Here is a 13027-nt window from a genome sequence, read left to right as displayed (position 1 = left end):
ATGGGGGCAGGAAACACAGAAGGGCCCTATAAATTGTAGGTGCCCTGACTCACTATTTAAAATGGTTGAGAAGATATTTTCTCCTCCTTTCTCTCTATTGCAGATGTGGCTGCCTGCTTATTAAGGGGGTATGAGGTGGGGCTCCACCCGGTGAGGGATGCTCCATTATGCCCCCCCCGGGATGCCTTTGGTTCCATGCCCCTCGCTGACATCAGCAGCCCCTGATGGCGTGTTGCAGTGAGCAACAAGGGTGGGTACAAGGGTGACACTCTGGAAACGTCCCAATTGGAGGCAGACACGTCTCTTCTCACAGGCCCAGCCCTGATGGTGCCACCATAACGTGACGAGAGGAGAACGAGGAGCCCTTCTGTCCCCCACACAGCCCTGACCTGAAATGACACTACCAGAATGCTACTCTGTGAGACCAAGGTTGCTGAGGCAAATCCACCCTTGGCAGGCCCACATCAGCACATTTATCAGATGCCCAGGGCTCAGGGACCAGGCAGAGGGGCCACCTTTGCCATCTCTGTCTCCTGGCCTGGGGACTGCCCTGGACACGGTGGGGGGACTGGCTGCCAGAAACATGGGAGGAGACTATGGGGGGCACCAGTACCCCAACCCAGGAGAGGTGAGGGCAGGTGGAAGGGGTTTGGTGGCAGAAGACGGCTTGTTTCTCCCACTCCCACCCTGGCCTTTCCCCAAAACGCTCCCTACCCACCTAGCCGGGGTGGGGGTGGGGGGGGCGTCAGGGCAGCCACTGGCCCCATGCCTCTGCTCCCTACAAACGAGACCTGCTCATAGCTCAAGGTTCATTTCAAATGAAGGAGAAAGCTCAGCCCCACACTCGCGGGGCAATCAGCGCACTCTGTGATGAATGGAGCCTGTGTCACTCAGTGAAAATGAATATTTCTTTGCGATAATGGCCAGATGGTAGCAACTCTCCGATCCAAATTAAAACATGCATGATAAATGCCAGGAAAACAGAGGAAGACAAAACCCCAACCTGGAGTGAATTCTCTCTATAAATCTTCCCCCTGCGCCCCCTCCCCCACCACCATGGAGGCCCTGCTAATAGCCATTAAATTATTAAGATGCGCTGCAAGGAGAATGCCAATGTCAGTGGCACCCGCCCCACTGCCCACCTCGGCCCCCTGCCTGTGGGCCTGACTCTGGAGGGGCTGCGGGGGTGGGGAGACCCAAGAGGGGGCTGCTTTTAGGCCAGCAGAGAGTCAGCGTGGTGGAGAAGATTCTTCTTAGAGACATGAGTGTGAGCCTGGCCTCGTGGTGTCACCGCTGAGGGCGGCCTGCCGGAGGCTGGTGCCCAGCCAGACTCTGTGGACAGCCAGACACACCTGCCCCCAAAGAAGACACCATCTCCGCAGAGAGATGAGAAACTAACATCCGCTGCCTGGCGCTATGGCTCAGGCAGAGGGCCAGAAAGGGGCTCTGAGCCAGGAAGACCAGTGAGGAACAGCTGGAAGAAGGATGCCAGCAGGATGGACCCTGATGAGGGCTCTGACCACGTGGAGCTGGGCAGCTGAGAAGGGTCAGAGAGGACCATCCAAGAGCGGGTGTGTGTCTGAAAGTAGATGTGTACTTGGAGGTCTAAAGGCATCAGGTACTGGGCAGGGCAGGGACAGCTTTGGGGCTTAGGTGTCATGGCGACAATAGGGCTCTTGAACTTACAGTTTAACTCCCATTGCCCCCTGCCCATCCCCTCACCCCCGGCACATCCATCCATCTGTCCTTGGTCCCCTTGACACCCTGTCCAGTCTTCTGTGTGGGTGGCCAGTCTTCCCAGGTCCAGCTCCCATCAATCACCAACCTCTTCCAGATTCCCTATCATCTTCCAGAAAACCCCCAATTCTTTAGCAGGGCATTCCTTGAAACCCTCCCCTCAGGCCAACTGGTTTCCTCATTTTTCCTGGATAGGCTCTAGGCCATGGGGCCTCCATTCCTTGTCAGCCTTAATCCTGTGCAACAGAGAGCCTTCTCCAGAAAGCCTGCCCTGACTGCTCCGCCTTGCCCAGCTCTCACCTCTGCCAGCTAAGGCTCACTGTCTCCACTGCTCATCTGGTGCCTATGAGGCCATGAACTGATCTCCCCACCAGACTGAGAGCTTCTCTAGGGCCTGTAGCTCAGCAAAGCCTTGAAGGTGTCTTCCTGGGCCCCCGAAACATCTGTCTTTCATGGTCAGCTCTCCAGGGGCAGAGACCATCTCTTCTCAGCAATTGGCCATTTATGTCCAGCCTTAGACCTCTTAAGACAGTTGGGACAGTTACCCAGTGTTGTGATGTGACATCGTGATGGGGGGATCATGGGTCTGTCAAAAAGAAAACCTGCACTGGCTGGTCCTTGCTGAAGTCAGCTTCCACCAAGCCTTTCTCCTCACCAGGCCCAGACAGACAAGGCCCTGAGTGCCCAGCTGGGCTCTTCTCTGCCGGGCAGTTATGGAGTTTCTCCACCTGCCCTTCTCAGCTGAGCCTCCAGGCTCGACGTGCCACAGACAGGCTCATGTTCCTTCTGACTAGGCTTGCACCCAGGTCAGACCCGCCCTAAGTCCCCCCAGAGGGCCTCAGTGAGGGGAGTGAAATGCTGGAGAGCCCATCCTAAAGGCTGTGGTCCCTCCTCACTCTCTGTGCATCTGATGGGTGGCACTGACACAGGGAGAGCTTGCTGTGGGTGCCAGCACCCCAGCACAGACCCGCGAGAAGGCAGCAAGTCATAGAGGCCGGCCAGGAAAGGCTGAGGTGTAAAGGCTGGTTACTGCCTGCGTGGATACCTACCTCTCCTCTCTGAGCCCTCATTTTCCCCTCCATAAAGTGGAGGTGCTGCGTGCCTGGTTCCCATGTGTGCTGGGCTGGGCTGGGTGGGGAAGGAGCGACCTCTCTCCCAGAAGGCAGAGCACATCTGATCAGGAAGACCGAGCAGACTGACAACACAGAGAAACGACACTCCGGGACAGGCCTGGTGAACTCAGACTGAAGGGTGAGAAGGGACAGGATCCCGTCTTTGACTCAGACACCGTGTGCACGAGCATAAATGTTCGTGCCCTGGAATGTGAGGAGCAAGGAGACCCACAATGTGCCAAATCTGATTCTTCCAGAAAGTGGACACTCCTGTCCAGCCAAACCAGTTCTTCTATTTTATTTTTAAACTCTATCTTTTTAAATTTTTTTAAAATTAATCTCTATGCCCCACGTGGGGCTTGAACTCCTGACACCAAGATCAAGAGTCCTATGCTCTACTGACTGAGCCAGTCAGGCACTGCTAGTTGTTCTTATATTATTTTTAAAAGATCTCAGATGCCACATATTTGCCTTGCTTGTCTTGGTTTTCATTTCTTTGCCTGTGACACTTCACCCTAGATGCTACCTCTTGGTAAACCTGTTATCCCAATAATCACCTGCTCCAGGAAGCCTTCCTTGTTCTCGCCCCAGTGTGGTAATCCACATGCTCAGTGCCGCTCAGGCCCTAGGCAGTATGATTTTTATTTGCACTTTGTTAATCACGCCTGTCAAAGGTCTTCACCACCCCCCGCCCCAACTGTCACCTCCTCTCATTCCCCATGGACCGGACCCTAAGAATAAAATAATTGCAGCTATTGTCATCAGGGAAGATTCCACAGTTTGCCAACTGCACCCCACCTATGGCAGATCCAAGGGGGTGTCATCATCCCCTCTACAAAAGGGGGTCGCGAGGCATCACTGTGGGAAGGGCAGGACATGTGGAGTCAGAGTACCCGGGTATGGTGCCCGGGACTGTGCTGCTCGTCTCCCTGCTCTGGCTCCCGTCCCACAGCTGGGGGAACATCCCTGCCCCAGAGCTTTAGATGGCGTCCCTGGGCCGAAATGCATTTAAAGCACCTTGGAATCAATGCTTCCATATCTCATCCTCCCCACAAGGAGGACCCCTCATTCTGGCCTCTCGGCATCTTCCAAACCTGCCTTGGCTCAGGTTATTTTCCCATCTGGAAGTTTTGCCCTTCCTTGCTCAAATCCCCTCGCCTCTGAAGCCCAAGCAGGCGTTACTGGTTCTGATCTCTCTGATCCATGCTACGTCTCCCTGCCCCATCCCACTCTTGTGTTGTTAAGGCTGCCCGAGTGTGCCAGGGGCCAGGTGGGCACTGGATATGTCTCGGCCATGCCAGGGCTGACTCAGTGCAGTGCTGAGGATCGCCTGGACCAGGAAGGGCTGCTTGTAACATTCTCTTTCTCTCATCTTGCCCATCTCCTGCAGAAGTAGGGGTCTTCCTCCCGTATGCCCACACAGTGCCTGCCACAGGAGGCCACGAGAGTGGCGACTGGGTGGGAGACAGAGGCCCACGGTCCCCTCTCTCTGTCATTCCATTCCAATTTCTGTCATCAGCCCCTTCAGCCTGGGCACACATGCGGCAGCTTCTAAATATCATCCAGGAGCCCATTTGCAATGATTAATATCCCATTTCCTCTGAAACAATCCTTTGCTAAATTAGCCGGGGCCAGAGGGAATTTGGCGAGGAGCCGCGAGTCTCAACTTAACTTGCCGAATGGATTAAAAAAAACCCTCGAAAACAAAATGCAGATCAATCAACACCCCTTTCCCCAGCTGAAAATCTAAAGTCCGTTGAAACTCAGCAGGTTTGCAGTTAATTATAATTTCACACCTATGGCAGGAGTTACTGAGGTATTTATAATGCGTGCCTGCCTGCTGGAGCCTTTGTGGGGGCCTCACTAGGGACCCTTCTCACCAGCCACCTCCTTCCCCAAGCAGAAAGACCTGTCTTCCCCGAAGCTGCTGTTTGGGTTCAGTTGTGTAAACTAGAGAAGCTTCCTGGAGTTTTAAAATTTCTTTCTTTTTAAGGGGCTTGGGAAAGAAAGGAGTCGAAGATTCTTAAGGAACAGGAATTATGAAGAATAAGATCCCGGGTCAGGGAGACCTTGCACGATGATCTAGGGAACCTAACAGTTGGAAATGCTTTACCAAAAATCGGAAGGATGGTGGTCAGACACGTGGTAGAACTTCCTGCCCATAAAGAATCCAAGCCCTTGGTGGGCCACTTGGCTTGGCTCTGAGGTGTCTAATCCTTTAGCCCTTCCCAAAGGCACATCACAGGGCCAGGCAGGGCGACAGTGACCCCTACCCAGGCTGCTCCCTAAACACTGCAACTGTCTGGGCCCTGCTGTCTTATGTCTGACTCAAACTTCCTGAGCTGAAAGCTGCAATGGCTTTTCTTCAAGATCAGTCCAAAATAAATCAAGAATTCAGGTACATGAAAGATCAGCCGGGACCTTGGCTTTGGGGCTGGGGTTTAAGGGAAATCATTACAATCTATAGCTTGAGACATTCTGGTGGGGATGGGGAAACAGGGTTTCCGAGCTCCGGAGAAGGAGGCCCAAATGGACTGTGGAGTTGCTTTTCTTCTTGACAGTTTTTAAAAACAGGAGGGGCAGGGTGAGAGGCAGACTCATGGGGGAGGGTGGACATATGGCTCCAGGGGCCTCTCTAGGCCTCGGGGTTCCCTGTCCAACAGGGAAGTTAGCCATTCCCCAGCTAAAGGTTCACCACCACCCCTTGCCCATCTCTGGGCCCAGACGTGGCTGTGGGAAGGGAGGAGGAGGATGTCACTGTCCCCATGAGCTAAGGGGTCTGTAGGGTCCAGTGGGGGGGGGTGTGCAAAAGAAGGAAATGCACTCCCCCAACACATACACAATCACACACAGGCATCACGGGCCCACAATGGAGTACACACGCTGCCCAGCTTTCGGGCCTTCTGTGGGGAGACACAGCCCCTTCTATGGGGCCTGGTGAGGGTAGAGCCTTTTCTGCTCTGAGGTACAGATCGCTTTTCTTTTAGAAGTCTGCTTTGGGGCAGCAGTTGCCGGACCCCTTCTCAGCCCAGGATTGCACCCCCTGGGCTGGGCTAGGGTCAGCTTTGCTCATTCTGGGGTCTTTCAGGCAGGATACAAACCCAGAGCCCCAAAGTAGAGGTCAGAACGTGCTTGACCCGGGGGAGGCTCTGATGCCTCAAAGGGGAGAGACGGGGACAGAGGTGGAAAGGCTCAGCCTGTGGGACTTGACTGTCCTAGTGACGCTGTGCTTTGGCTTCAGGCTCTGCCCACCCTACCCCACCCCTAGGGGAGCCTCACCCAGGAGGTCCCCACAGGGAGTTCACACTGGTCTTCAAGCCTTTCCTCACACTTTCCCCCTCTCCCCTGCTGCACTGCATCTCCAGGGGGAGGCTGTCTAGAGTAATCGGTTTCTTTTTATAAACCTTGTTTCCTACTGTCTTGGTATAATTTCAGATTAATCTTCATTTTACTTTCCCCCCCCCCCCCCCCCCCCCTCCCGCCACCACCCTTTAGCTTTATGTTTTTGTGTACTCCATCCCGTGTGGGCCGAGGGTTCCTAACAGAATCCTGAGGGATTTCTGTCTACCCAGAAGCTTTTGTCAGTGAGACAGTTGTTGGCATCTAAGATGAGAAAATTGAAACTTCTATTGAATTTTCATACGGTGGGACCAGCCTGCACATCTATTTCCTCTAAACGCTCGCTAAATTGCCTACCTAGAGTATGGGACTGAAGAGCTAGAAAAGTCTGGAAGTGAGGCACCCAGCCTGGGGAGGTTGACAGTGTGGCCATGGGTCTCCTGGGGCCCCGGGACCTGGCAGCAGCAGGGAGCTGCCCATGCCCCTCAGCTGGTCTCCCTGGCCTCCCTTAGCACGTTGTCTGCGTCTGTTTAGAAATAAAATAATGCTCGGAGGAGAAATGAGGAACTTAATAGGATTTAAAAAGCCGCAGGAACCGATGGGGCTACAGATGGTGGAAGGGCTGGGGGGACTGAATCAGCCACGGTTTTCTGGTGGGGAACGTGGCCTTGGGGAGGGCCTCAGAGCTGCGTTCACATGCATTGTGTCCAACCTCATTAGCCAGCCCGGCGGGACTCCACTGCCACATGAGTGCCGGCCACAGTGAGGGGGGCATAGAGGCCCCAAAGATGCCATTAAATGAACGGGGGAGCAGTGATGGGCTGCAGGACGTGGCTGACTGACTGACCCGCACCTGCCTCGGGGACTGAGTGCACATGGAATGACTCCTAGGCTGTCACACCTGCCCCCAGCCCTCCTGCGCCCTCCTAGTCCTGCCAGGCTTCCCCCCAACCCTCCCCCCCACGACTGATACAGGAGGGAAAGAGGGGGCTGGGGAGGAAAGCACGTGTGTGTGGGCTCCCAGTTCTGGAAAAGCAGAGGGAGGAAAGGGAACCTGCTGTGGAGTCCTTCAACCCAGGCAATTCTGAAAGACTTGCGGGGCAGGGTGGGGGGGTACCTAAAAGAAGCTCCTTCACCCTCTAGAAGCTTCCGTAAGTGCTCCCTAGATGGTGGCTTACTGCAAGTGCCCCTCCAGGGCTGGAGCTCAGGGCCACCCCCCTCAATCTGTCCCGAGCCTCCCCCAGGCCCTGCAGCCAGTGGGGGGACAATAGGACTTTGTACAGGGAGCTCAGTCCTCCTGACCACATCCACCCTCCGCCATCATCAGGCCTCCGTCAGTCTCCCTGCTTGGATTCAGTCACAGCTGCCCCTGTGGCCCCTCTTCTCTGAGCCTCCTCAGGCCTTCCTGGACAGGGAGGGGACTTGGAAGCCCCGCAGCAGTCCCCATCATGAGCTGTGACCTCTCTCCCCCAGCTGGGGCTTCACATGTCCCAGCCAAAGCCTGAGTCCTCTGGAGTGTGTGTGTGTGTGTGTGTGTGTGTATGTGGTCTCCAGTTCCAGGCCCTGCAGAGGGGTGAGTGCCGTGGTGGCAGGCCCTAGAACACAGTTTTCAGCCTTGCTCACTTTTCCCTCTGGAGGGACTCCCCAGTGCCACACCTACCCCTTCCGAGGGGTGGGTGGCCCCTTGGCAACCCCAATACCTTCTTTCCTGGGACTTCCTACTAAGCCATCTTGACTCCTAACTTCTCCAGCTCATCAGCGCCCCATGTTGTTGTTTTTTTCTGTCACCTCATGTTGAGATAAAATCAAGTGGCCCCAGTCTTTGCTTCACCCCCAGCCACTCTGTTCCCAGTGGGGACATTTATTTTCCATGTGTGTGGGTCTGTGTGGGTGCCTTTGTCAGTGTGGGTATATGGCATGTCAGGGCGGGGCAGGGGTGCAGCATGTGTGACTGCCTCCCGGAATTCTTCCAAACACAGCACGGATAAGGCCCACAGTAACTGAAACTTCTGACCTGTTGATGGTTGCTGAGAAAACATAGGGGTGGTTCCTGGTGACGGTGTGTGTCTGGCAGTGGTGGGGTGTGGTGGGATCAGGCCAATATCAGCTACACCTAATCCAGACTTCAGCCACTTCTTCCCTCTTGGGCCCTTTGAGGGAGGTGGGCACACTCCCCAGCCCCAGCCTCCTCCAGTCCAGCCCAGGGGGCCCCCGAGCATGTTTTCTGACCAAGGCCAGGGTGCTCAGAGCCTGACTGACTCAAAGGGGTGCCCATACCTGGCTACAGGAGCCTCATTTGCCTGGGGTAGGGGGCTGTCCTGTCTTCTGGCCTTGGTGCTCCCCTGGGCTGGGACCAGGGAGGATGGGGAGGAGGTTAGAGCTACAGGGCAGCACATTGTGGGTGCTAATCCAGATACTGAGAGTGAAACCCAGTGGCTGAAGGGCCCCTGCAGCCGTGAGACCCAATTCAGATGCTGACCATGAACCAGCTCACTGGGCAGATACACCTGCCTGCTGGGAGGCAGAGGAACTCAAGTGCATGCCTTAGGGAGAGTCACTGCCTCTGAGATGACCAGGACAGGTGGGGGGCTCCCAGGTTCCTCTCTGTCTGGTTTGCTGATTTGAGGGTGACTCAATTTAAATATAACTTGCTCCAGAGAGCTCTGTGGGGTTAACTGGAATCTCCTTGCAGAGAAATGGCTCCTGGGGAGGCTCTTTCTCTTTGGGTTTTCCTTACCTGCCTAACTGGAGCCCTGGCTCTTGGTGGCAATAGCAGGGGCCAACACCTGTCTCCCTGCACAGGGGCATTATGGCTATGATGCCTTCTCTCTGCCTGGTGCCCCCACCAGGATCAGGGTTCCCTGCTTCTCATGGAGACAAGTCCAACCCCTTGGTCTTGTGTTCAGGGCTCCATTTTCACTTTGTGCCCTCACTTATTCCCACCAAGTCTATACCTATCGGTCCAATTCCCTCCAGGAAGCCCTCCCTGCCTGCTCCAGGCCACAGTGAGCTCTCTTCTTTGACCCCCTCCAGCTGTGGTCTCTCATGTCTCATGGGGTGGTCCAGGAGATCCTTATGCAGCCTGGCTCTGCCTCTCTCACCTGAGACCCTGCTCTTCCCTCAGCCGCCTTTCACACCCTTCTCTGCTCCCATTTCTTTCATCTTTTTTAACATTCACCTCTTCCCCATCCTCTTCCCACCAGAAAAAGTATTTAATGGATATTAAATTATTTTAAACTGACTTTTTTTTTTTTTTTTTTTGTTAAATAGCTTGGTGATAGTGCTGACTCAGGATCATCTCACTGTTTAATATTGAATATGCAATTAATAGATAGATGTTTAGGTTTGGCTCTTTTTCCCCCCTTTCCACCGCAGGAAGAATAAAAGAGCTGATTAATCTGGTTTGGGGCAAGTGTCAGCGGCAGGAGATATATGGCAGAAAGGAGATGAGGTTAGCAACTTGGAGTCAGAGAGCTATTGCCTCCAAGGCAAGTGAAGGAGAAAGGGTTTGCATTGGAGCTCAGCGCGGCCTCACCGGGCACGGCGTCTTCTGACACCCCACTCCGGTTCTGGAGAAAACCAGCCAGACTCTGAGCTGTCTGCTCTGCACGCGAGGGGCCCCCTATGCCCCCTCAGGGGCCTCCCTCTGTGGGGCCTTGTTCATGCCACCCTGACTTCTTCTCCAGGGGTGGAAACTCCCCTCCTTCAAGGCCAGCTCAGGTGCCATCTGCTCAAGGTCTCTGGCGTCCCCCACTTACTTCGGGGCCCCTTCTCTGGGACTGCAGGTGCCGCTTACTGCTCGAGCTACCTTCCTATACACCAGAGTTTCTCCCCACCAGGGAGAGGGGCTCTTCACTACATCCTGGCCCTGCTGCACGAACAGGGTATTACAGGTGAGTCACTGCATGACGGGGTGACCCGGGGCCTGGGGCCTGCTGGGCCTGCTTCCCGGAGACAGTCTTTAGGAGAGGCCCCTGGTTCCACGATGTGCCACCAAGGAGAAGTCCTATGTGAGATGGGACAGTACCCTTACCACCAGGGTAAGGATGCCTAGGACTGGGTATTTGAGGAGCCTCTGTGTGTGCAGAAAACCGAAGTAACTGGACTGCCAGGAAAGGGGCAGGAGCGAATAGAACAAACCAGGTGGGCTTTGCTTACCTGGGCCCTTAACCCCTGAGCCATTTTTACATCTCAACTGACCCACCTCCACTCTCGGGGTTCTCAGGATGGGAAGCTCTCAGAAGACCACAGGGAGGTGTGTCAGTGCCCTGGGCCAGGGGGCCCCTCGGGGCAGCACAAAGACACCAGCTGGGCTCTAGGAGGTAGGGGTGGGATTTGAGGCCCAATTCAGACATAGAGGCCTTACAGCCAGGTCAGGGTCTCGTGAGGGCCCAGAGGGCAGCAGCCTGAGCTGGAAGGACCACAGGTCCCAGGGGCAGGCAGGACCTGTGGCCACACTACAGTTCTCTCAGGATGAGGATCTTGACTCTGAATTTGCGAGTATCTTTTGCCTATTTTACCTTTTTCCCTTAATTTCCTAAACACTTTTTGTAGGGAGTTAGGACAGAGGAGAGAGAAATTCCTCAGTGCCTGTCTAAGCTGAGAAGAATGTGACCTGTCCCGGCACAGAACCCAGGGGGAAGGGGCTTGGCAGAGGGAGCCAGAAGCGTGGCCTGGTGGAGCCTCTGTGTGCAGTGGAGGGGACAGAGCCTCCCTGGGGAATGGAGCTCTATGCTTGTGGGGTGCGGCTGTATCCTCCTATTCTGTCCCTTTCCAGACATCTCCCTGTCTGCCTGGATCTGTCTCCAGAATCTTGACCTCAGTGGTCCCAAGCCTCCATGGCGGCCCTTCTCAGATTTTCCCAGTGTGGTCTGAACCTTCCCAGGGCAGGGCTACAATCCACTTCCTCTCGCCCAGCCTGGCACCCTTTCAACTTTTCAGGCTCCATCATAGGGGGCTTTCCTGGGTGACATGGAGGTGGGCACACCCTTTGGATTTCCTAAAGGAGGCAGAAGAGTACCCCAGGACCTGCTACTCGTTTACTTACAGGAAGGAAGGAACCCCATCTGGAGACCCCAGTCACCTCCCCACTTTCCTTCACTCTCTCCCCACACCAGTCACCCAGAGCTCCATAGCCCTGTCCCAATTCCCAGCCATGAGATCCCTAGGGCTCGGGGTGGGGGTGGGGGGGGCGGTGGCAGGAAGTCGCTGCATCACTGCATCAGGGAGAGGGAGGAAGGGTCGGGTCGGGGGAGGGGGGCAGAGACAAGTGAGCCCTCACGTGAAGGGGGCTGGCGCAGGCAGCTACTACCTCCTCGGCTCTCGCTGTCCGCTGGCTTCACCTGGATCGGCCGGTTCATCTGCAACAGAGCACAAGGGACAGTGTCAGAGCAGGCCTGGGGTGAGGGGGCATACACCCACACCCAAAGGTAACTGGTGTTCATAGGTACACAGGTGCAAGGACCACACCCACCAACACATACACCCACACCACTGCTCCCCAATGCAGCTGCACGCGGGCAGCAAAGCCCCACCCATCTCCCCTTTCCTATGCAGTCCCCAGGGCTCCATTTTCTCGGGAAGGCTTCTCTGGACTGGACACTCTGTGATGTCCCCCTCCCAGCTTTGAACAGCTCTTGCTAGCCTGTGACATCAGAACCTGAGGTGTCCTCACAGCGCATCCCTGGCCAGAGATTATGATCTTGCTGGAGACAGCTGGCTTTGCCCAAACAAGCTGCTCTCTGGCTACCCTGAGCCGTCTCACAAATGTGGGCTGTGGGTGCCAGGGGTCCCTGAGGCTCTGGGCCACCCAGCTCCCAGCTGAAGCTGAACTCAAGTGTGCGGCTAGGGCTGTCCCCTTGGGGGGGTGTGTGGGGTGGGCACAGCTACCCATCTCCCGTGGTATTTAGGGGGCCAGGAGGACAACAGGGCACCGCCCGCCCCCCCCCCCCCCCGCCACGCCTCCCTGAGCCGGGATCTCTCACGGGGATCCGCTTCAGTGCTCTGTTCAGGCCACTAGGGGTCTCTGAACTCCAAGCATCGGCGGCTACGGCGCCTGTCTTTAATCCTCGCCGCTGCTGGAGGCCACGGGGTGGGCTCTCCAGCCCAGAGGCCCCAAGATATTTCAGACAATAAAAACGGAAGGAATCACGCAAATGGAATCCTACTTTATGTCTTTTCCAGTGCTTTCGCCTGTCAAGTACCTCCCTTATCCCTTACTGCATTTTTATTTCGTGTACAAACCCCGACAGGCAGACAGGGCAGGGACTAATACCCCCACTTCATGGATGGAGAAGCTGAGGCAGGACCGCCCCCACGGCAAGATGAGCCCAGGAACCCGAGTCTGCCAGGGCTGTGTCTAGGCTTCCAATCCTGCACCAGGTGACTTTGTGTTGCCAGTTCCCCTCCTGTGTGTGTGTGCGGAGGCCGGACTAGCCAGTCACAAGCTTCCTCGGGCCTTCTGGTCTAGGATTCGAAGTGAGTTGTGGCTGCGTCAAGACAAGTGGGTGGGGGAGCGTGGGTGCCTGTGACTCAGCAAGGTGAAGACAAGGCCAGCGGAAGGGCAGAGCCACCACGAGGAAGGACAGAGAGGCAGGAGGCAGGGCATGGAGCAGAGGAAATGAGACACAGGTGGCCTGCGGGGGGCCAGACAGGACTCTGGGGGCCAGGCCACCGAGAGGGGGTCAGGATGTCATTGTTTGCCACAAGGTTCCCACTTGGCACGCCTTCTGGAGTTGAGAGGAAAAAAGGTGCTCAGTACGTAAGCCCTGCCAGCAGAGGAAATTGTATGTTATAGAAAGCTCCAATCACAGGGAGAAGGAAGAGAGACATAATGAAGA

General features: G+C 55.6%; 1 protein-coding gene across 14 annotated transcripts in view; it reads right to left on the bottom strand.

The window, feature by feature from the left end:
* CELF4 (CUGBP Elav-like family member 4) overlaps positions 1-13027 on the bottom strand; it is a 226783-nt gene that overhangs the window by 62643 nt on the left and 151113 nt on the right. For 8 of the 14 annotated variants that reach the window (XM_049620182.1, XM_049620189.1, XM_049620184.1 and 5 more), the window contains exon 3: positions 11500-11548. In XM_049620182.1, the coding sequence (XP_049476139.1) occupies positions 11500-11548 (49 nt within the window). Of the gene's footprint in view, positions 1-11469; positions 11549-13027 lie in introns of all 14 variants that reach the window. The other 6 variants (XM_049620178.1, XM_049620180.1, XM_049620190.1 and 3 more) reach the window with 1 other exon arrangement.

This window comes from Panthera uncia, assembly GCF_023721935.1.
Source record: "Panthera uncia isolate 11264 chromosome D3 unlocalized genomic scaffold, Puncia_PCG_1.0 HiC_scaffold_8, whole genome shotgun sequence".
Classification (NCBI taxonomy): domain Eukaryota; kingdom Metazoa; phylum Chordata; class Mammalia; order Carnivora; family Felidae; genus Panthera; species Panthera uncia.
This window is presented reverse-complemented; position numbering and strand designations above follow the sequence as displayed.